We start from the raw sequence: 22,597 nt of genomic DNA, 5'->3' as shown, positions 1-22,597 counted from the left end.
AGGCATTATGGCGGAGGATCTAGATGTCGCGACATTGTGGATCTCGTCGATAGATGACAATTGGTGTGAGAGTGAATCGAAAGATTCAACGGATCTCTTTGACGCGGCGAAGGAGTTGCTACTTCCACCTCTGATGCTTCCATTAGAGATCTGGTTTAGATCGAAGATGATTTGCTCGTGGAATTTTTGCGGGAATTAGGAGTCAATTTCCACATGACGCCATTGTTCCATTCTAGAAACATAATTAGGTATATGTTGATGGTGAAGAATCTTGGACAGATGGTGTTAATCTCTAATACCGCAACACAAGGATGAATTTGCAAAATTAGCACTCTAACACTCGAGTCATTGCAAAATTCAATATAAATAGAGATCATAAAGTGTATCTTGAATATTTCATAAGATGACTTTTATACCTTAAATCATTTAGAGTGAATTGACATTAATTTGAACCTTAATTCCTCCTAAAGTTTAATACAAAATTAACTTGACGTATTAAAAAAAGAAATCAATAATAATATTATTAGTTTAGTTTTTTTTTCTGAAACAAATCATTAGTGTGACTATTTATTTAATTAACAGCAAAAATAATAACCTACTAGATTCAAATGATAAGATTTTCTTAGAAAATCAATATATTTATGCACACAACTGCAACTACTAATGATTAAAAATAACTGAAATGTATTGAAAATAAAATATTTATATTTCCTAAGAAACATTTTTCTATAAGCGTCAGATCCGAATCGAATTTTAAATCAAATATGTTAAGAGAGTCAAACATATAATATATGTATCAAATTATATAGTTTTTTTTAAAGGATATACCACATTATGTTGGTAAGATGATAACATTTTTTATTAGAAATAAACTGAAATTAATTATTGAACGGAATATATTAGATCAATTCATCAAGTTCATGATTATCATTGTTTCATTCTATAAAATAAAAATATAACTATACTCAATTGTTGCTTAAATTAATACTAAAAAGTTGTTTGGAGTCTCCAAAATAAAACAAAAAATGATCATGTCACAACCAGAAACTGTCCATTCGTAGAACTAAAACAAAACAAAAAAACAAATTTTTAAAATATAAATATCAAAACTTTATTAAATTGGAGAAGAAAGATGGATGTCCCTATCATTACATGGATTTTCCAGCTAAGCATTTAACTTTCTTTTACCATACATGATCTAGTCCATGACGATAATTTTAATCTTACACTTCTCATGTTCCTGATTTCAATTTAATTTTATTCTCTTTATTTAACTTTATAAATAAAAGAAAATTTTGTTGATTTAAATCAATAACAAATTAATAAGATATAATTTAGTGCAGAATAAAATAATTAAATAAATAAGTATAAAATTAAAGAATCGACAAGTTGATATTTAAAATTTTTTTATTAAAAATGATATTGATTCATTTAAATTGATAAAATACATCGAATAATGCAAATTCAAAATCGTTATAAATTGAAAAGGATGAATATGTGAACCAAATATTGGGGTTGATTGAATATATACATGTTGAAGAAGTCACGCATCGTTTAATTTTGTGAATGGAAAGGGAGTCAAATGTTATATATACGATACAAGTTCTTTGAAAACCCACATTGTTTAATTTTGTGAAGGAAGAGAGTGTCCAAGACTATATATAGGATTCAAATTCTTCATTACAAGACGCAACAGTCCAAAACAATTTAAGTTTGTATATGACTTTATTTGTTCTCTTATACTCTTGTATTTGAATGTTTTGAGATTTAGTAAATATTTGTTTTGGAGGATGTGTGTACTAGGAGACTGAGTTAGTTGATGGTATATTATGTATTTTAATAATTTTCACAAAATGTTATTCTCTAGTTGTCTATTGACAGTGGTCGTGGTTTTTTTTCGATTTTTGAGTTTCCACGTTATTTTCTTGCGTTGTGATTGTGTTACTCTTTTTTCTCTATGCTTTGTTTATTTTCGGATTATGTTATTCTTGGACCCTGCTATAGGATGTGGGGACTCACACTTGTGACGGAGAATGTTTGGTGCAAGTATGAGTGGTTCAAGTCTCACATCGCCTATGAATGACTGAAATATTTGATTTATAAGAGAGAGATGAGTCATTTATCTAACACCTTAAGGTTTTTGGTTGAGATGTGGGGTTTCACTCTCTTGTGGTCCTGGAGCATTAGTCTTGTTGGTGCTCCCGACTCTTTCGAACTCTCCAACAGTGGTATCAAAGCAATGGTTCGACTTGATGGGGGAACAGGAACTGGATCAGGTATTGGATCTTGTTATAGGATGGGGACTCACTCTTGTGAGGGAGAATGTCAAACTCATAACAGGTAATAGCAAATGGTATATTTGAACTCATAACCAATTAATTAATTAATTTTTAAAATAGAAACCTAATTAATTTTTTAACTTTATTTGATTACTTAATCGATTAAGGCACTTAATTTGATAAAATAACTAATATAATTAATATAAATATATATGTCCATATAATATTTATTGAAATATAATATATATATATATATATATATATATATATATATATATATATATATATATATATATATATATCCACGTAATAATTATTGAAATATGTCAACAATCTCACACTTGGACACTATATATTAATAATTATATCACAATTCTTTAGGTGCGTATCTGAATGTTATTTTTTTTAGATTTCAACTTTACAGAAAAGCCTAACTCGGTTTTAAAGCTAAATATTTGATGATGAGTGCTTCAAGCACTAAAGAGCTCTTTTTATTTTTAATTATGATTCTGCCAAGGAAGTATGAGACACTTTTGAAATAGTTCATGGAGATTTTCCTGAGATCAAACAAGAGAGAATGAATATACATATCCAAGAAGATGAGTTACAAGTAAAAGTGACAATCATCTTCACAAATGGTTCTCAAACATTGAAACTCTTATTTTAGGTACTATGTGTCTAACAAATATCTCAGACTCAAGAATTGGTATCAGAAATATAATTCAATACCTCATTCGAAGCATAGACATGTTTGTGTTGAATTTCAGAAAAAATCCAAGAAAGGAGGAAATTATCTTGAAACTCAAATAGATAATACAACTTCTGAAAGATGAAAAAAATAATTCAAGAGCTTTTGAAGAATCTTCATCATCTTTAAGACTACTTGAAGAGTGATTGAAAGATCAACACTAAATATTTTGTTTGAAAGAATTATCAGAGTAAATGAACGATTCTATGAAGAATCAACATCAGAATTTTTTTTTAAAGAATTAACATCCGGAAGAATCTTAGAGGAAACATCATTTGGAGGAACTTTGAAAAGTCAATGGGAGAGACCTCAAGAGATTCATACAAAGATGTATTCAAAGATATACCTGATAGGAAAAAAGAATTATCATAGGGTATTAACATGATAAATCGTTCATTAATATTTGTCCTGATAAGGAAAAAAATATAGTTTAGTGTTTATTCATCTTGATGATGACAACACTATATGTTAAACGGTATAATATTAAGTCTTCATTTGAAAAGAATAAGTAATGATCAAGATGTTCTATCAAGATGAAGATGTTTATGTGAGATAAAGATGTAAAGCCAACCTCACGATAGTGTCTATCAAAGAAGCTTTGTCAAGTCTCATCATTTAGAAGAATCAAGTCTCAAATGAAGTCACTACTATAAAATATACATTTCGTAACAATTTCTTACTACAACCATTTATTCAACCGAAATAATATCTATTCATTAAACACCTTATTTTTATTTTTAAATCACTTTTCTTCCGTATCCAAATATGTAAAGAACTGACATGCTTCAAATCTAAGCACCAACAATTTTATGTAGTTTAGTTTAAAAAATATATATTTCCTTAATTTTTATTTTTTTAATAAAAATCAAACTATTTTTCACCAATAAACAATATTTCTAGAGTAACTCAAATAAAAAAATACAAAAAATTAACAAAACCACAACATATGGTGTCCCACTAAACCAACCATTAGATTTGGTATATACATGTTGTTTAGTAGTTTAGACACCATCATGAACTTGTCTTTAGTCTTTTATTGCTTTCTTTATATGATAAAACTAATGAGTTTTTGTTTAGTTTATTCATTCCAACTCCTAATTTGTGGCTGCTCTATCACCACGATTTCTTTGATATATTAAATCCATAACCCTTTAATCCATGAGATCAATCACACCCTTCATCATCCAATAATTCAACTAAAATAATCAAAAAACAACTATTAAAAATTATATTTAAACAAAGAAATTAAATACTAATAATAGTACTAATGAATCCACCAAAAACTTCAACCTCACACACTTTATTATTAATAGTACTACTACTAAAAGAGCAACATATGAATATCTAATAACTAAAACCATTAATTAATTAATTAATTAATTAATTAATTAATTAATCAAATAATTAACAGCCTAGTAATTTTAAATGTGGCCAACTAATAGAAGGCACTATTTTCTTTTCACTTTTGCTTTTCTTTTCACTCTTCTTCCCTTTATTATTCTTTGCCACCACCACTTGTTGCTTATTACTAGAACATGTGCTTTTCGTTTGAGGCTCTTCCACAATCTCTGGTTTTTCCTGCATCATTCAGTTTTATTAAAATAACATCTTACATAAGCTTTTAGTAATATAGTATATGAAGCTTCTAGCAAAAGAATATTCTCTTCTTTTTTTTTGTATAAAATACTAGAAGCTTCTCTCATCATGATGCACATGATTTTTTTTAGCACAAAATGTGGACTTTTAGCCACCCAATAAATTTTCATGTTAGCTACTACAAAACTCAAACTATTATATAGTATTCTAAATATCTTAGTGAAATTGTTTTTTTTATTTTGGTGAAAGAGACATAGTGCTATATTTTTTTCTATCATGTTCCACAATAGCTTACTATTTGTAGTAACCAATAACCATTGTCTTAATAGCACAAAGATCCAATGTTAAATAGTTTAAGCATTCATAGTACCATAAAATTTAATTTAATAAGAAAAAGTGTATAAAATTTAGTGAGTGGTGACAACACAAAAAATCGTAGACATATATCTAGGGGTGGCAAACGGGCATGCCCGTCCCGTTTATACCCGCCCCGCAAAAACCCACAAAAAACAGGGCGGGGCGGTCATAGTTGAGGATGTGGGCCCAAAATTTAGGCCCGTCCCGCAAAAAAGTGAGGGCGAGACAGGGAAAGTCTGCGGACACTGCACTCTTTAAGCCTAAAAATACAAAAATTTATGTAAATACATGTGCCCGCGGAAAAAACGGGGCGGGACGGGGCGGACACATTAGAGGGTGAAGGCCTAAATCCTTGACCCGTCCCGCACTAAAGTGCGGGAAAAACGGGCATGTCCGACAGGTCGGGCCCGTTTTGCCACCCCTACATATATTTGATATTTACTTATGATTTTTTTTGTCTGCATTAATGTTGATGACATTTTAATCGGATCGATCGAGTATATAACGTATTTTTTCATAGTTGACACTATAAGATTGATGAATTACCTTGAATTGAGTAGTGTTATTATGATTGTGAGGCATTATTTGTTTGTCACCATTATGATTAGGGACATTGTTGAAGGTTGGAAATGAGTAACTTATTTCTCCCTTGGATCCTTGGCTTGATGAAGACTCACCAGAAGCTTGTGTGGAAGCAACAGACAGAGGATTTGAGCTTCCACTTGAATCCATCTCTACACAAAGCTACATATGAACAAACAAGTTAATATACATCAAAAAATATTGAAAACTATAGAATAATTAAATTCATTTTTGTAACATTAAATTATGAAATATAAAGTTACACCTGAAAAAGCCTGTTTTCAAGAGAGGCAACACGATCCATCAATGTTCCTTTAAAGTAATCTTCTTTAATGGAAGATTCAGAAGATTGTTGTTTATTATTATTATTATCAGCACCCCCATTAACAACATTGTTTCCACATCTTTGTTTTCTTTCTAAATATTTCATCTGTCACAAACAAAAAACAAAAGTGTAAGAAAAAGTATGTGAGAATTAAAATTGGTTTCAATAAGTGAAAAGTAATTGCTCACAATGAATTCCAAATGATCGAGTCTAGCAATGAGAGGGATGGAAGAGGAATCATGAGAGAGTAGTTTTTGATGATCCATGTTTGTGTTATGACAAAAAATAATGTGATATGTTATGTTACATATGTATATATATGTAGTGATTTATTTCATGATCTATTATGACACACAAGAAATAATCAACTCATTCCCTTGTTTTTTGAGTACACCTCACTAGTCATACATTAGTTTGTTTGTTATCTTGTTACTATTAACATGGCAAAGACAATTTCTTTTGGATATCACCAAGACTAATTGTGTTCACCAAAACCAATTATGGGCTTATGGCCCAAAGCTTCTGTTTATTATTTGGGTATATTCTAAAATATGAGTTTTATCGGAGGAATTTTTTTTTGTCGTAGTCGGATGTCTTGTTAACGGAACTCAGATGCATCCTTATAATAATTATATGTATTTTTGAAGACTTTAACATATAGAGATGAATTGAAAAACACTCTTAATTATATATACTCCTATTTTGGAATATTTGATCATATCTAACTAGAAAACAAGATGAATCTTATTTTTACTATCTTGAAATGAATCGAGTTTGAAGTTATATCTTAAATTAGACCGAGTTTGAGTATAGTTTTTTAAGCTAAATCAAGTTGAATCAAATTCGACTCATTTCAAATTCACCTCTGCGTGAATGTCTCTGCAGTAAACATTATTGTATATATATCTTAGTCGTATAGAATCTTAAATTTAAGAAATTTCTTATATATGAGCTTTTAAGAACAACTTTTAAAATAAAAGGTTGCTTTCATTACCACTGGTTAAAGAATCATTCCATGAAGTAATCAATAAACACAAGCCATTGTGGCAATGTTGCAATGCATGAAATAAAAATGTTGTAGGATTTGAAATAAAATATATATTTGAGCATTCATGGTACTCAATGATAAACTCCCCTATGAAACTTGCTTATTAAGTAATCATCCCAAAGCTGATCTTGTCATCTCATATGCCAAGAAACATGCTGCATTTGCAGGAACACTTCTGAACATTGCAGGACCGAAACCCTTATAAAGCCCTTTAATTCCCTCGGTAGCTTTTATCCTTCTGAAAGCATCAATTGAACCAGAAAATTTTGGATTTTTGTAATCGTCAACTTGCAACACACTCTTAACAACATCAGTTGGATAAACCATACACCAAAAAGCAGCGCCGGCCAAGCCTCCGGAAGCCATCAGAGAGCCTCTACCAAGTTTTGAGGTGTCGGTGCCTCCTGCAATTAATTGCTTTGTTGCTTCGTATACGCCGAACATTGCTGCATTTCCAGGTATTTCACGCGCCATAGTGGGAATCAAGCCTTTGAAGAGACCCCTCACGCCGCCTTCTGATCTGAGAACATGTCTGGCCACATCCATTGGTCCTCCGTATTTCACTGCCAATGTTGCTGTTCCTGAACCAGCAAGCGCACTCTGTGCTTGTAACCTGTATTCATCATGTAACAACAGAATATTTAGTTAGAAAAACTATAACGATTTTGCGTACACCATAAGCGGCGGCGGCGGCTAACCTGCACTTGAGCAGTTCAGTAGGACAAGCTAGAAAGGAAACAGAAAGTCCAGCTGCAGCTCCACAAACAACCTGCTGGTTTATTGTTAGGGTATCACCAGGAGATGATCTCAACAATGTTTCCATTTGGCCTCTAACCGTAAATAGGACAGCATTGAAGGCGGCTACGGTAGCAAGTGGTGCTCCCATACCTTTGTATAAGCCACTTGGACCTTCAGCTGCTATTGTCTTCTTGACAGCATCAATTGCACCGGAATATTTCGGAACCTGGCCAGGAAGTGGTGTAGGCTGGCTTTGAAGCTTGACCTTTATGGTGTCGAATGGGTGACCAACTACTAGTTGTGCCGCCCCTCCAATAGTTCCAGCAGTAAGGTCCTTAGCCACATCTCCCATCTGAAAAGAAAACAAAAATTTTGTTGAAGTTATGAGATAGAGAAGTAATAGGAAATATAATTATAGTGAAATATGCTTGTTATTGACTTCATTCAAAAGACTAAGGTTTTATTTGGATAAGCAACATAATTAAGTGTTTATGATATAAGTTCTTTTAGATAAGAATTTATTATATAACAAAAGATAAAATATAGTCAGATTGTTTTCATATAAGCTATAAGTTGTGTTCATAAGATATCTTGGGGAGCATGCAGGAAAACAGTTTATGGACATATCATAAACTATTTTCTTAAATCAATGGAAATCTTTAATCAATAATTTCACAAGATTAGCATACAATTTCAGACTAAAAATGCACACAAAGAATACCTCACAATTACATTCAAAAGATACAGCTCAAAAAAGTTATAAAACACGTCCGAAGCAACTGAAAACACAGAAACAAGAATACATACCAAGGCCTTAAAAAAAAATTCAAAGGTCATAAGATTAACTTCATGCTTATGCAGGTATGAAGCACTATCACAAACCAGTGAAATCATCATCTAGGCCACCTAGATAACTAAGCAACCATTGTTGTATCTGGAACAAGGTCACTATGGAGAATGGTTTTATTTACCCTAATCCAATCCATAGATACAGCTTATACAGTTCCAGAAAAAGTACAGGCCATGAATATGTGCAGTACTCTTTTTCATTCCATTACCTTTCTAAGGAACAATGCATGTGAAATAGCAAACAAAATGTTGAAACCCGACATGATGTTTCATGTCTCAAAATACAATGTTTAATGTTCTCGTACAGATAATCACATTGATAGTAATTTAAGTAATCTGGAAAATACATGTTCGTAATGAAAAATTGGCATGTGTGATAGGTCTTCAATTATATACATAGGAATCATATATACAGAAAACCAGTTCCTGAATGGGGTGTTTGCAAGTTTTTCACATACCCATCTATAGGAGAAATCAACAACATCAAAAAGTGGGGTCATCCAAGGATTCCAACATAAGGGTGAAAAATGGAGCAATAAAACTAGTGAACATCTTACTAAGGTAGATCCAAAACAACAAAAGTTATTTCCTTGGATCAAAAAGTTGAAGGTAGAATAATATGATAAAGTATAATTATGAATCTAAAAGAAAGGGAAGAAAAAAAAACTTTAAAACATAGAAAGAATGTTACCGTGATTAAGAGTAATGTCTTTTAGCAGAAGGATGAAACAGAGAATGGTTGTTATTGCTAGCCAGTGATTCAGAAAGGTATAAAGAGAAGAAATTTTGATGAATCGCAAAAAGGGTGATTTAGCAACCCAATACACACACGATTTGTCAGATAGCGACTATGTTAGCGAATGAGAGTTAACTAATAGTGGACACTGGACACACACAGAGGAATCAAATGTTATTATAATTGAGTATTTAACCAACCTTGCTTTGGTATATGTTAAGTGTCCATCTCCAAAACGTTGTTTTTAAGGAAAACAAGAGTTTTGTTACACTGTCTCGGCGCCAACTATGTTTACCTAACCTCCCTTTTCTGTGTTTTATTTGAGCCTCAAATGGTCTATCTTGTTTTTTTATCTGGAAAAAGGAAATTCCAAACAATCACCAAATTTACTGTTCATTTATGAAATTGATTCCATATTTCATGTTCCAGACAATTAGTGTCAAATGAAATTTACATCATTTTCTTCTTTCTTTTTTTTCTCTCTTTCTTGCTTTTATTCTTATTATTATTACCTTTGATTTTATTTATATTGTCTATAATTTGTCCAAATAAAAAGCAAACTTTTTTATAATACATCCATTATAAAAAGATTTTACAATTAAAAAAAATTAAAAATTAAAAAATAGATGAAGAGTTAAACAACTAGTTAATTCACTTAATAAAATATATGAACGCTTGTTCAAATCCACAACATCCTACTTCATCTTTAATAAGATACATTTCAGCTACTAAACTACTTAATAAAAAAAAATATTGATTATTCAATAAATCTGAAAAGTAATTTTTTTAAAGAAATAGGACCAATGAATTTAAAAAGTAATTTTTTTGTATAGATAAGACCAGTATTTTTTATATTAATTTATTAATAAACAAATTTGAAGGTACTAAAAAATTTAAGTAAAAAAGATCATCACAAAAGAAAGATTGCCTAAAAATTTGATTTCCTAATAAAGAAATTGTAAGGTGTGAACCTTAATTTTTAAGTACGAATTATGAAGTTTCTTCATAAGCTGTTTCAATAAGAATAATTTTGTTCAGCAACGTTCAATAAAAAGGAACAATCCGACATGTTTATACAATAATCCTTGTGATGGTGTATTTTCAGAATAGGAAGCAGTTTGATCGTTCCTGAAAGCTTGGAGAATTGTATAGAAAACAAGACTCTTTGAGCAAGTACACATTGCGGCTAGTTTTTCTTTTTCTTTAAAGTCGGTACTTTAATTACAATAATTACATGGAATAACAAATATCCACTACTAGTTTCTTTTTCATGATAAGACTTGAGATTTGAGAATGGCAATACTTACGAGACTTGAAAATACTTCTGAGGAGTGGAAACAACAATTTGATCATGATGAGTGGTTGCAAGACTTGAAAATATGTACTGAAATTGTTCCAATATCCTCTTAACCAACAAGTATCAAAAACACTGTCCACCATTTTCTGTATGACTGACTATTAGAGTAAAGATGCTACCGATTTTCACCTGATGAGGGTAAACCAAAATACTTTAATTTGTAAATTGTAAGCATGTCGTTGGTAATAAAAGTGTAAGAAACTAGGCTTGACTGGAGCTGCTCGCTTCAAGCAATGGCTTCCTTTCCCCTATTAGAGTTGTGGTCGATTGGTCTTCATCATCTTCGTTCAACAGATCCTTACTTTTCAAAAAGGTTCCTGTAGAATTTATATGATTCAGTAACTATAATCCATTTATATGTTTAACTTTCTTCAAGTGATTAGTAGCTGGAGTTTTCTTGATCTCAGGCGTCAAATTGTTGGTGTGCTTAACCAACAATGATTTGTATTCAAGCAAAACTTATATAAAAAAACCATCAATTTAGTCCCTAAAGTAAAACTTTCTCCAATGTAGTCCCTAAAGTAAAACTTTATCTAATGTAGTCCCTAAAGTATACAAATAAGAAGTATCATTAAAGTATGTGAAATCCATCAATTTAGCCCTAAAAGTATATGAAAACCCGTCAATTTAGTTCCTAACATCTTAATAGCAGAGACTAAATTGACGAATTTTATATACTTTTAGGGACTGCTTATTATATTTATATATTTATGAGGATTAAATTGGAGAGAGTGATATTTTATGAACTAAATTGATCATTTACCCAAATGTATATACCCAGCTAGGGCTACTGACCAACTCACAAACGTGGAAGATCCTCTATTGCTCCCTCTACAACTCTGAATCTCTTTCTCTCTCTTTTCTTCTTTTCACCATTTTATTTCAAAATTTCTCACCTAACACTAATTTTCTCTGCTGCAGCGGCAGCAGGGTAGTAGAGTTCAGTTTCCACACACTCAATAGGGTTCTTTATGAACATATACCACAATAAATTTGGAACACAGTTCAAACTTCAGGCTATTTACAGAATGAGATCACCGAGTATCCAGGATTGACATTTCTTTGCATTGATGACTTATAGCTCCCGTCGTGAGATAAAGAAAGGGATGAATGACTAATAAATTACTATTAAAGCTGCATTGGTGCTTGCTTACCTACAAACCATATTCCAGCAGCAAGAAAGAAAATAGATGTTAGACACAAAGATGTTTTCCTCCAGTCGTTAATATGATCCTGTGAATAAAAACTGAAGTGCTTAGAGTTGAGATCATGCTTAAAATAAGACTCTAAATAAAGACAAATGGAAGAATAATGCAAAGAATATTCAGGTCAGCAAATCTGGACAATGGCTACATCAAAATGCAAAACAGAAACTACTGTCGTTCGTGCCATTAATTTTTCCAACACTTTTGCAATAGATCTTTAAAGGGCATACGGCTAGTTATCTTCTACATCAACCTAGTTTATCTTCTACTCTAGCATAGTAAGACTTGAAAGTTGAAACTCCTTCACTAGAAAGACACGGCTAAAAAAACAGTATTATGAAAAATCAAACCAGGTGTAACACGTATCCTGCTACTGACATGGGATTGACAATACAAACGTCAGTAGAAAAAGATAAACCCATTCTGATAACAGATCATACTTAAACTTCATAGTAGGTAAAATTAACTTCACTAGAGCACTACAAGTGAAAATAATCATCTAATAAACCTCATGTATGCTGGCTGGTAGTTATCTATAATATCCTGTTATAAATCACCAAAACACGACAAAGATATTAGGAAATAAGGTCCAACCTGCAGGATCCCGACAAGTGGTGCGGAAGGGACATCGCCAAAGATATGGATTGACACAGTAGAGATTGCCATAGACAAAGGCCTCAAACTTGGTTTTACACAACGGAGAGAAACATAATTTACCGGAGCCTGCAAAAATAGTACTATACCATCAACCAAATATCAACTAAAGAGACTGACTATCAATATTCTTAGCACACCATTTTTTTTAAAACTTGTTAGTAAACTATATTCTTAACAGCATAGCACATTTCACCATCATCTTTATATTAAAAACTTTAAACCACTTAACATTTCACCCTAGACATAACAAGGTACAATAATACAAGAAATTAATGTTATTTTATCATCATTTCCTATAAAATATTTGACAAAGTAAGTGAAAACAAGGTGACGCGTTTGTAATTATTTATGAAAGCAAAAAGCAGTTAAAAACCAAAAAAGAAAAAACCTCTGGCACCACATATTACAATGTGGAGTGAATCAAGCAATCCAAAGCAAGATGTCTAAAGCCAAGATACAATTGTGCTATAGATCTACGGTCTGCAACCCCTCAAAAGAAAGTATATACAGTCTCATCATTAAAGCAGACAACATAAGTATCCAATGATTAGATTCTTGGTTGAGAGCAATAACTAAGTCGAAATTAAGGCTATGGACACTTTAAGGCAAGAAATCCAAAATAGACTACAAACACGTGTTTGGACTATAGTTGCAATTTGATTTAGTCTATTCATGCAAGGGTAAGAGAATTGTCTATTCATGCAAGGGGTAAGAGAATTGTCTGCAAACTCGTCCATGACAAAAAATATGCACCAACCTCAATTCTCAACATAAAATCCAATACAAAACCAATAGAATGCAACTTTCAGCAAATAAAAAAGCAGGTGAACACTTTAAGATAATAAAAGTAATCCAGTAAGTGATTCAGAAAAGTACCATGGTGGCGAATATCAGCAGTTCACCCACAGAGAAGAAGACAATGAAACCAGACAAGCCCTTGAAAAGGAAAGCAATCAAACAAAAGATTGCCCCTAGAAATGTTGCTCCAGAAAGAAGCTGCAATTGTAACAAAAGAAGCCAAAGAAGAAATGAATCAAACAACATAGCATAAAATTACCATGAACTATTGAAAAAAAAAACAACCTGGTGCCATTAAGATCTCACCATGGAGAGATCCAAGGAAGGCTTAAACCTATTGAAGGCTTATTGTAGTGTAGCCTCTCCTTGTATTTAGAAGAGGCTGAATCCACAAATTAAACTCATGACCTCCAGTTACATGGAAACAACTCTTATTGTTGCGCCAAGTATGGGATATAGCAAAATTTCATACAAAGAAACTTGTTGTGTGTTTGTTTCAAGGCATTTAAAGACAATGAGATTGGGAATATAAGGTCTCATGTTTGAGACCACCTAAAGTAGTTCGACCCATTGAGTCGAAAAGAGGTGATTTGGATTGAATGAGAATCATCATGTTTAACACCTTTCTGCTCTTGCTTTGGAGGCAGAGTGTTTTTGGAAATAATACTTTCCACTTCATTGTTGACTGAGGAACTATCAGCCATTGTGAATCAGAGGCTCATACTACAAAGATCTGCTCGCCAAGTTGAAGCAAATGAGAGAAGAATAATTCTCAATTATATTTATTTGTGCAGTGATCTCTCTCTTAAATAGTGGTAGAGATAAAGTCCAAAAATAATTACAGGGATCATACATTAATTACAGCATACTAACAATAAAAAGATTACCTAAAAATAGAAATAACTAAATAAGGAAATAATATATATGATACAGGAATATTCACAAGAATATTTTGTAATAATATTCACAAGAATTCTTGAGGATGTTAATAAAATTTGAGAGAATTATCTTCATTCTTCAATATCAATAACTACCCCAAGAATACAAACTCACTAGCGATCTCTGTTTCATCTTAATCAAAGAAATACAAACTCACTAGCGATCTCTGTTTCATCTTAATCAAAGAAATACAAACACAAATTCTGTTTTATATGTACAATGTGGATGACAAAGCCTCATGTACAAGATACAAAAGTGCTACAACTATTGACACTAAATTCAGGAAATCACACATACTACTTTTACTGGTGAAAATAGTTTTCTTGCATCTAGATCAAGAATCAAAATATATTTTAAATCCAAGCAATATACCTTCTTTGTAACTCTAGGTTTTCAATCAAATACCTGCTTTATATTGTACTCTCTGTTCCTTTTTAATTGTTTTTTTTTTACTTTTTATGCATACCAATAATGTTAATAAAGTTTACTACTTTTCATGCAACAATTATCTTTTTACTTATAATACCCTTAACTATTATTAATTTATATGACTTTTTCTCTCTCTCTTTAATAAATAACTAAGGGCAATTTTAACAAAATGATAATTAATATTACCTTGAACTTTGAAAACGACACTTAAAATGAAACAAATTTTTTACACAAAACGACACTTAAAATGAAACAAAATGTTTACACAAAAACGACACTTAAAAAGGAACGGAGAGAGTATTAAGTATTAATTATGTCACCTTGAAAGCATTTGAGATTGTTGAAGTCATCTTATCAAGAATCATGCCTCCAGCTAGAGTACCAAATATCCCACAAACAATTGTAATACCTCCAAACAACAAGTCAGCATTACTCTGTTAAAAAAGAACTGTCAGGGAAGTGCACTCCCAACAGCAATGCTGGAATTGTCCCAAAGTATAAACAAATAATATTGAGGAAAACACGACCACTAAGTCTGGTTCCAAATTTTGGTTGACAAGATGGATAAATCAAACTCCATTGGACTCTAAAAAACAAAATCTAAAAAACTAACATTTAAATAAAGGATTTTTGGGCAAATAACTTATATTGATAGTTTATATGATAAAATTATTGAAGGGAAACATATGAAAATACCATATGGTAGATACTATATCCAGCCTTTGGCCCCCAGTAAGAGTAAGCTCCAATGACAAAATTGTATGATATGTACCCTGGCAATGATTGAATTCTGAAGTAAGGTAAAAAATAACACAGTTTGGAATTGACTATATCATCTTGAAATTCTCAAAAATGAAAACTTATTCAAATAATTGGGAATTATGGTCGATAAAACTATAAGGATAATGTTCCCGATTATTATTTAATAAACCTCAAGTTCCAGAAACAAATAGAGAAAGGTTGTTATTACCCGCAGGTAAGGAAAAGGAAAAAGTACCTAGAACATTTATAACATACACACGGTCATGCAAAAGCTCTTGCATATCTTTTGAGAATCTGGTGAACTGATTCCTCAAGTTGGATGTTAAGCTGGCAATCATAGGGGAAAAACAATATTTTGATTAATCTCTTGGATCACAAAAAGGAAACAAGATCACCAATCTATTTTGACTATAAACATAAAGGTGGTCTCAAATTTACTTGAACCTTAGAAGGGGAGCCAATATTTTAAAACCGGCCTGAAAAATCGAACCTGTGAGACCTCAGGGTCATAGTGCATATGGTTCAATCCCTAGAACCACAATACCGGATGACTAATTAAAAAAATAGGCTTTCTTGTGTAAAAATTGAACCGGTTGAACGCTGATTTTAACAAACTATTAACTGACTGTGGTTAAGTAAACCGGCGGCGGTTCCTAGTTCAACCAGTTGAACCGTCTGATCCGGTTCTGAAAATACTGAGGGGCGCCCATCATGTGAGAGTAAAACTGATTTTAACCATACTATGCAAAAACAGTTTATAAGAAAAGTTCTTTGAAAGTAGCATGGGGTGAAAGTGGGGGCATATGTGATTATGTAATATGTAAGACAATTTTCTTCTCATTTCTGTTTTAATACAGAAAAGCAACCGTCTAACAGGTGAGAGAATCTCAATTCCAGTATGTCATGTGAGTATGCATGTGCCTGTCAATGTGTATATGTGTTTGTGTCTGACTGTCTGTCTTTCTGCATACTATCATTTTCAGTCTGACTTGAGTCCTGACAAGGTTATCAGCCTGTAATAGGGTCACTACCATGACTGTTTTGTGTGAAATGTTTTAATTTTATGAATATAACCACAACTATATCTCTCTCTTTTTCAAAAATAAAAATAAAAATATTATGTTAATGGCCCTATTCACTCGATGAAAATTTAGGCTACTGACTGTTTACTCACCGAAGATTAAATAAATAATTCAATTTAGGGTAATGGTAGTTGAATTCTGCTCTAATTTTATTTTTGTTTTCCTCTTTGTGCATCATAAAAAGTTTTGCTTTGGGTTTTCCTCTGCTTGGGATTCGAAGCAGGAAACAGACAAAATCAGAAAATCAAAGGCAACAGAGCAACTCACCTGGATCCTCTGATAAAGGCTTGATCTACAACAAGCATGCCATCAGCTATATAGAAGGGAAACCTCTAACTTTGAGTATTGAAATTACTTAGTACCAGAAGAAAAAAGTGACCATACAACACTAAAAATAAATGGAATTATTTTAATTTTTGAATGATTGACTAACATATATAGCATAGCTTCTTCCTTGAAAACGAAAAATAACATTAAAAAAATAAGAATGATATAATTACTATAAAAGCAATGCATTTTTTACTTTGCATTTTGTATTCAAATATTTGTACATGGACTGAAAAAAAACCACTATTTCTCAAACAAAACATCAAAAATATAAAACATGGGGAAACCTTGGAAGCACTTTTGTATTTAAAATCGAAAAATGTAAACAGAAACCAAATACACCATGAATTACTCTGCCCCCCCCCCCCCCCCCCCCTACTTTCAAAAAGATACCTAACAAAATATCGAACATAAATTACCTAAGTAGTATACAAAATATTTAGACATACCTCCATTTTCTGAAGCATTTGCTTCGTTAGATGTTAGTGCCTGCTTGGATTCCATGGGAGCAAATCCTGTTGTTAGAAACCAGACAGTGAATTACTTTACGAGGATTAAAACAATCAAGGGAATTCTGAAACGCATCAAACAGAGTAAATGGTTACCTTTCAACTGCAAAGGCTTTATTAAAAAACCCAATATGGGAAAAGGAAGCATAAAAATTGCCTCACCCCAGAATGCAACACGCCAGTTAAATTGGCTTCCAACCTATACAACATTTTGAAAGTTTGAAGCTGACTCATTATCGCACTGAACAATATTCAAAGGTAAGGTACCGTTAGACCACATATACAGCCTTCCTATATAAGGATAAAACAACAGTTTCTTCTGAAAATAGTCTCACGGATATCCTTTTTTACATGATAAATTAAGAACATGGATAATGTACTCAATAGATCTCAAGTATTTGCAAATGTTATCTATAATCACCACGGTTATCTTTTCAAAGACAAACACTTCACTACCCATATATCTTTTGTATCACAGTTGGGGAGTGACAGACACCAAAATATTATGAGGTACTCTTCTTGTCAGGTACTGTAGATATGGAACATGACTACATGATGTTTGGGAAATATGCCATTGTCCTAAGAAAGAAGGGAGTTACGGTCTTCATATGTTGGTTTAATAGAGCATTGCATTGACCAATTTCCTTTGGAATGTCATTCCCTTTCACATCAGACATCTCTTTTTTTCTTGAGAATTTGTCTCCCTAGGGTATATTGGTTTTTGCTTTCTTTACATGTAGATGATGTTTTGCATGTAAATTTGCAAGAGGACCAACGGTAGAAGATTGATCTATAAATTCGGCCTTAGCACACCTTTTTTGTCTTTCTTTGTTATACAGTTAATTTCAGTAGCATTCAACATTCCACAATGTTTGGGCATCGGGACGGGTAAGTAGTTGTGAGAATTAAGTAGTCAGATGGAAAGGGATATTTTGTATAAATAGGAGAGACTAGAATAGAAAGAGACATTTTGTACGTGTGATATTGTGAGTGAAAGGAGAGTCCATTTGTGAAGGGGGAACCCTTCAGGGAATTATGTTCCAATCTCTTGTACAATTTTCAGTAATACACTACTATTCCTTTGACTTGTTTCTATCTTTCAATTAATTTTTTTGTTTCCTGACTAAAGTTCCAATGAATCTTCAAATGGAACTTACTTACATACATATATGTATATCTATATTTAGTTAATAGTTTACACACACAAATGAGACATTACATTAACAGATATAGTAAAAAATTGACATGAGTTCATGACAAAGAAAACAATTAGGTCACACGACCAAACAAATTAAACAATAAAAACCATCTGAACACAGTTAGATTGTGCGATATATCTTACCAATCCACCATAAACATAGCCCAGAGCAGTTCCAGCTGGTATACACATGTAAAATGTAGCAAGCCATGCTGTTTTCTGCCATCAGTAAAAACACTAAAAAGCTGAACCTATGCATTCAATATTCATAAAGAAACATTATTAACTAATTCTGAATTGGAAAGGAGAAATAAGTCAAACCTGTGCAGCAGGAGCATTGTCATCTATGAATGGTGCAGCAAGACTTATGAAGGAAGCCTCGCCTACACCAACTAGCCTGTGAAACAAAACGTTGTCAGTCTCGACTCTATAGCATGAGAAAATGGTGAAGTGCTTGAAAATTTGAAAGCACTAAAATATTCCCTTACATTCGGCATATTGCAATAGACCAAAAATCAAAAGAGCTACCACATCCAGCTATCGCAATTGTCCAAACAGACAATCCAACACCAATAAGGCGGAATGGATTGTGACTGAAAACATGATAATGCATTAGATTGAAGACACATGTAACATTCTACACTATAAATTTTATGTATTTAAATTACACATCAAATCAAATAACATAAAAACCCTAAATCTTAAACACTTTGATGTTACCTTTAACGCATAAAAATTGAAGCAATTATTAACCTTTTGGCAAGAGAAGCAAATATTGGAGAAGCAATTAAAAGTCCAACCAAAAATGCAGATGAAAGAACTCCATCTTGAAAATTGTTCAAGTTAAAATCTCCCCTGAAAAGTGAAAAACCAAGCTACTATAACAAGATAAATACCAACAATTATTATAATTCAGGTTGAAGAAAAGGTGAAGGAATAATGGAACATACTGAATTCCAGTACCGGAAGTACAAACACCAGAATCAGTACAAGTTGCAAGACTTCCATTAACACCATTGCTAGCTATAGCTCCACGGTCCACATAGTTAATCAAGTTTATGACACAAAATATACCTAGAAGCCTGAAATCACGATGATGTATTAGATTTTCTGAAATTCTAAAGGTGGAGATGAATTGAAATACGAAAGTAGGGTTCACCTTTTGGGCGTAAACCAAGAAGGATTGGTAGTTTGAGCAGATTTGGGAACCATTTTCGAACTTCTGGAATTTTGGATTTGGAATTGGAAGTAAGTATTGGCTTCAAGTTTTCTTTATTGTATCGTGACGCTAAAGATCTCTAAAATCAGTACAAACCGCTCCAAATTGTATATTTTACAATTGACAATTCCATCTTTCTTATTTCACTTTGTTCAAAAATTTCATTTATATTCAATTTATTTTACATTTTGAGATGTTTTGACTATAAATTTGTTACTTGTAAAATGAGTTAATTCTATTTCAATTGTATTTTTCATTTTAGTCAATTATCACTTTATCAATAATTTTTTATAGAATTTGATTTGTAACCATTATCACTTACCATATTTAGTGTTATATTATATACAAGTAATAGTTGATGTTTATTTGATTTATTTCTATTAATTTCGGTTCTAACATACTTCATAGTGACATAATTTATATCTCATTATTTTTATATTTCAAGTATTTGATTAGTTCTTCTCGAATTAAAAAAAATAAAGAAAAATATTAGTGAATGTTCTACGAAGACTCTTTAAGAGCTTAAAAATGTAAGTTATTTTTTTAAATATGTGTATTCAATGCATCATAAATTAAAATATTTGACTTTTCTAAAGAATATTTTCGCTATTTAGAATCATTAGAGGGTGTCTCGGGTGCATTCGTTAGCATGACCCAAAAATATATTATGTCAAACTATTCATAGAAATTTTATATTGTTAATTTTGGTCATCTTTTGATTTAGCTCCGTCGGCCATGTACAAGGGCAGCAAGCTCTATTGCACAAGGCCCAAATTTTAGGAGGTCCAAAAAAAAAGATTCTTTAATAATAGTAATAAGAGTAGAAGATGAAAATGTGAAACCTGTTATGCAAGTTGTCATTGTTGTTCTTATCTCTTATGCATTGCATCTGGCTTACTTGTTATACAAGTTATCAATTTTTCTAGTTAGGTTGGTTAGAATAGTTTGTTAGGATGTTAATACTTTTTAACCAATTTGTAATTGCCAATAGCATGTATATAAGCTAGTCAGTTTTGCTCTCTCAATTCAATGAATCAATCACAATTCCATTCACTCTCAAATTGCATTCAATTTACTATTATGGTACATAGAGCCTGATTTTACCAACTTTTCATTTATCTTGTGTGCCTGCAATGGAGAGGAACAATAACAATAACAATGGCAGAAATGTGAATTCATATGTTGCGCTTGATCCTTACCACATACATATATCGGAAAATCGAATCTTTGTGTCACACTACAACTAGAAAGGGATTTCAACTACCATGGATGGATAAAGAGGATGCAACGTGTTCTTGCCACCAAGGACAAGTTCAGATTTGTTAATGGTTTGATTATGGTACCAAGAGAAGATGATCTCAACTTTTTGCATGGGAGAGATGTAACAATCTTGTGCATTCATGGCTGATTAATTCCATGAAACCATGGATTGTTGAAAGTGTTTGTGTACATAAAAAACGTCGTAGACGTTTGGAATGGTCTCAATGAGAGGTATTTACAAGAAGAAATAGTTTATGTAGTTGCTTTGTACCAAGACATCTTGAATTTCAAGCCATGTGACCTCAAAGTTTATGAGTATTTTTACTGAAATTGGAGCTTTATTGGAGGAACTTAATCAATTCAGGCTCATGCATTGATTTACTTGTTTACATGCATGTGTGTGTGCTGCTATGGGCAATGAAAGAAATTTCAAGAAGGAAGATCAAATAATTCAGTTCCTTATGGGATTGAATAAGCAATACCAAAATGTTAAATCTCATATTTTGTTGATGAAGCATATACCAACAATCAACAAGGTTTTGTCTATCGTGTTGCAGAAAGAAAGAAAGCAAAATTATGGAGCCAACAGTCACCCTGATCTCAAAGTTAAAGAAACAGATGCATTGGCAAATTTAGTTTAAATTGGTGGGGCTAACCGCAATTTTGGAAAAGGAAGAGGATACACTATATATTATGGAGTATGAGGTTGAGGCAAGTCTTTCAAAGAAAAGGTGTGCATATATTATGGAAAGAATTATCACACGGTAGACGTGTGTTATAGAAAGCGTGGTTATCCACCAAGATGGGGAGTTGCTCGAGGAAATACACATGCCAACAATGTTGGATCTGATACACAAGAAGTTGGTGCAGAAATGAAGATGAAAGTCAATGAAGGAAGCATCATTCACCAAAGATCAATTCAATGGATTGATTTTTTTACTTGAGAGAAACAATCTATATGGAACCAAGCATGCAAAAAATATGGTTAGAGGAGAAAGTAATAGTTGTTATTCTGCATGAGGAGCGGGTAAATACTCTAACCATGATGCTAAAATCAAAATTGATGATTGAAAATGGATCTTAGAAGAAACATGTCATATTTGTAATTCTATAGAATGGTTTGTATCATATAGTGAATTAGTTCCTCCTATATTTGTTGCTTTGCCAAATGGAACCAACATTCAAGCTCATACAGGTGGAAAAGTCAAATTACATGATAAGCTAGTCTTAGAGAAGGTCCTTTACCTACCAGGATTTAACATTAATGTAATATATGTGTCAAGATTATCTGAGAAAAACAATAGTACCATAGTGTTTGAAGATGATTCATGCACTATACAGGAAAGAGGAACTATGAAGAATATTGGTTTGGCTAAGATGATGGATGACCTTTATTACTTGAAGTTTGGTCAGGTAAAATTGAGTGATAGTACTCATGTTGTTGATTCATAGCAAAAGAAGGCACCTGCTTCCATTGCGGTAAGACCGGACACTGGAAGAGAAACTGCCCAAAGTACCTAGAAGATAAGAAGAATGGAGTAGAGACTTCAACTTCAGGTATTTTTGTTATTGAAATTAATTTATCTACTTCTGCATC

The 22,597-nt window shown here is 32.2% G+C and overlaps 3 protein-coding genes across 6 annotated transcripts; all 3 read right to left on the bottom strand.

Moving 5' to 3' along the window:
* Positions 1 to 4,431: 4,431 nt before the first annotated feature.
* On the bottom strand, positions 4,432 to 6,213 carry LOC127123436 (uncharacterized). The gene is made up of 4 exons (XM_051053654.1): positions 6,076 to 6,213; positions 5,828 to 5,992; positions 5,527 to 5,724; positions 4,432 to 4,605 (listed from the first exon to the last, which is right to left on the bottom strand). The coding sequence occupies exons 1-4, from the start codon at positions 6,151 to 6,153 to the stop codon at positions 4,432 to 4,434; spliced, it is 615 nt and encodes a 204-aa protein (XP_050909611.1). The 5' UTR covers positions 6,154 to 6,213.
* A 640-nt stretch (positions 6,214 to 6,853) lies between these two features.
* On the bottom strand, positions 6,854 to 10,772 carry LOC127119729 (mitochondrial carnitine/acylcarnitine carrier-like protein). 3 transcript variants are annotated; one of them, XM_051050038.1, is made up of 3 exons: positions 10,566 to 10,772; positions 7,634 to 8,025; positions 6,854 to 7,548 (listed from the first exon to the last, which is right to left on the bottom strand). In XM_051050038.1, exons 2-3 carry the CDS (start codon positions 8,023 to 8,025, stop codon positions 7,047 to 7,049), a joined length of 894 nt encoding a protein of 297 aa, XP_050905995.1. In that variant the 5' UTR covers positions 10,566 to 10,772; the 3' UTR covers positions 6,854 to 7,046. The 3 variants fall into 3 exon arrangements, with proteins under 3 accessions (XP_050905995.1, XP_050905994.1, XP_050905993.1); XM_051050037.1 differs by lacking the exon at positions 10,566 to 10,772 and adding an exon at positions 9,459 to 9,658; XM_051050036.1 differs by lacking the exon at positions 10,566 to 10,772 and adding an exon at positions 9,214 to 9,644.
* LOC127119728 (probable sphingolipid transporter spinster homolog 2) lies at positions 10,376 to 19,909 on the bottom strand. Of its 2 annotated transcripts, XM_051050033.1 has the most exons (16): positions 19,681 to 19,909; positions 19,472 to 19,603; positions 19,275 to 19,376; positions 19,010 to 19,114; positions 18,843 to 18,918; positions 18,666 to 18,740; positions 17,420 to 17,522; positions 17,264 to 17,329; positions 16,755 to 16,800; positions 15,641 to 15,732; positions 15,340 to 15,416; positions 14,964 to 15,077; positions 13,354 to 13,473; positions 12,415 to 12,543; positions 11,770 to 11,848; positions 10,376 to 10,932 (listed from the first exon to the last, which is right to left on the bottom strand). In XM_051050033.1, exons 1-16 carry the CDS (start codon positions 19,731 to 19,733, stop codon positions 10,817 to 10,819), a joined length of 1,485 nt encoding a protein of 494 aa, XP_050905990.1. In that variant the 5' UTR covers positions 19,734 to 19,909; the 3' UTR covers positions 10,376 to 10,816. The 2 variants fall into 2 exon arrangements, with proteins under 2 accessions (XP_050905990.1, XP_050905992.1); XM_051050035.1 differs by lacking the exon at positions 11,770 to 11,848.
* Between the last annotated feature and the right edge of the window lie 2,688 nt (positions 19,910 to 22,597).

This window comes from Lathyrus oleraceus, chromosome 2 (assembly GCF_024323335.1).
Source record: "Lathyrus oleraceus cultivar Zhongwan6 chromosome 2, CAAS_Psat_ZW6_1.0, whole genome shotgun sequence".
Classification (NCBI taxonomy): domain Eukaryota; kingdom Viridiplantae; phylum Streptophyta; class Magnoliopsida; order Fabales; family Fabaceae; genus Lathyrus; species Lathyrus oleraceus.
Note: the sequence above shows the minus strand (reverse complement) of the source record. Positions and strands in the feature narration are given on the sequence as shown.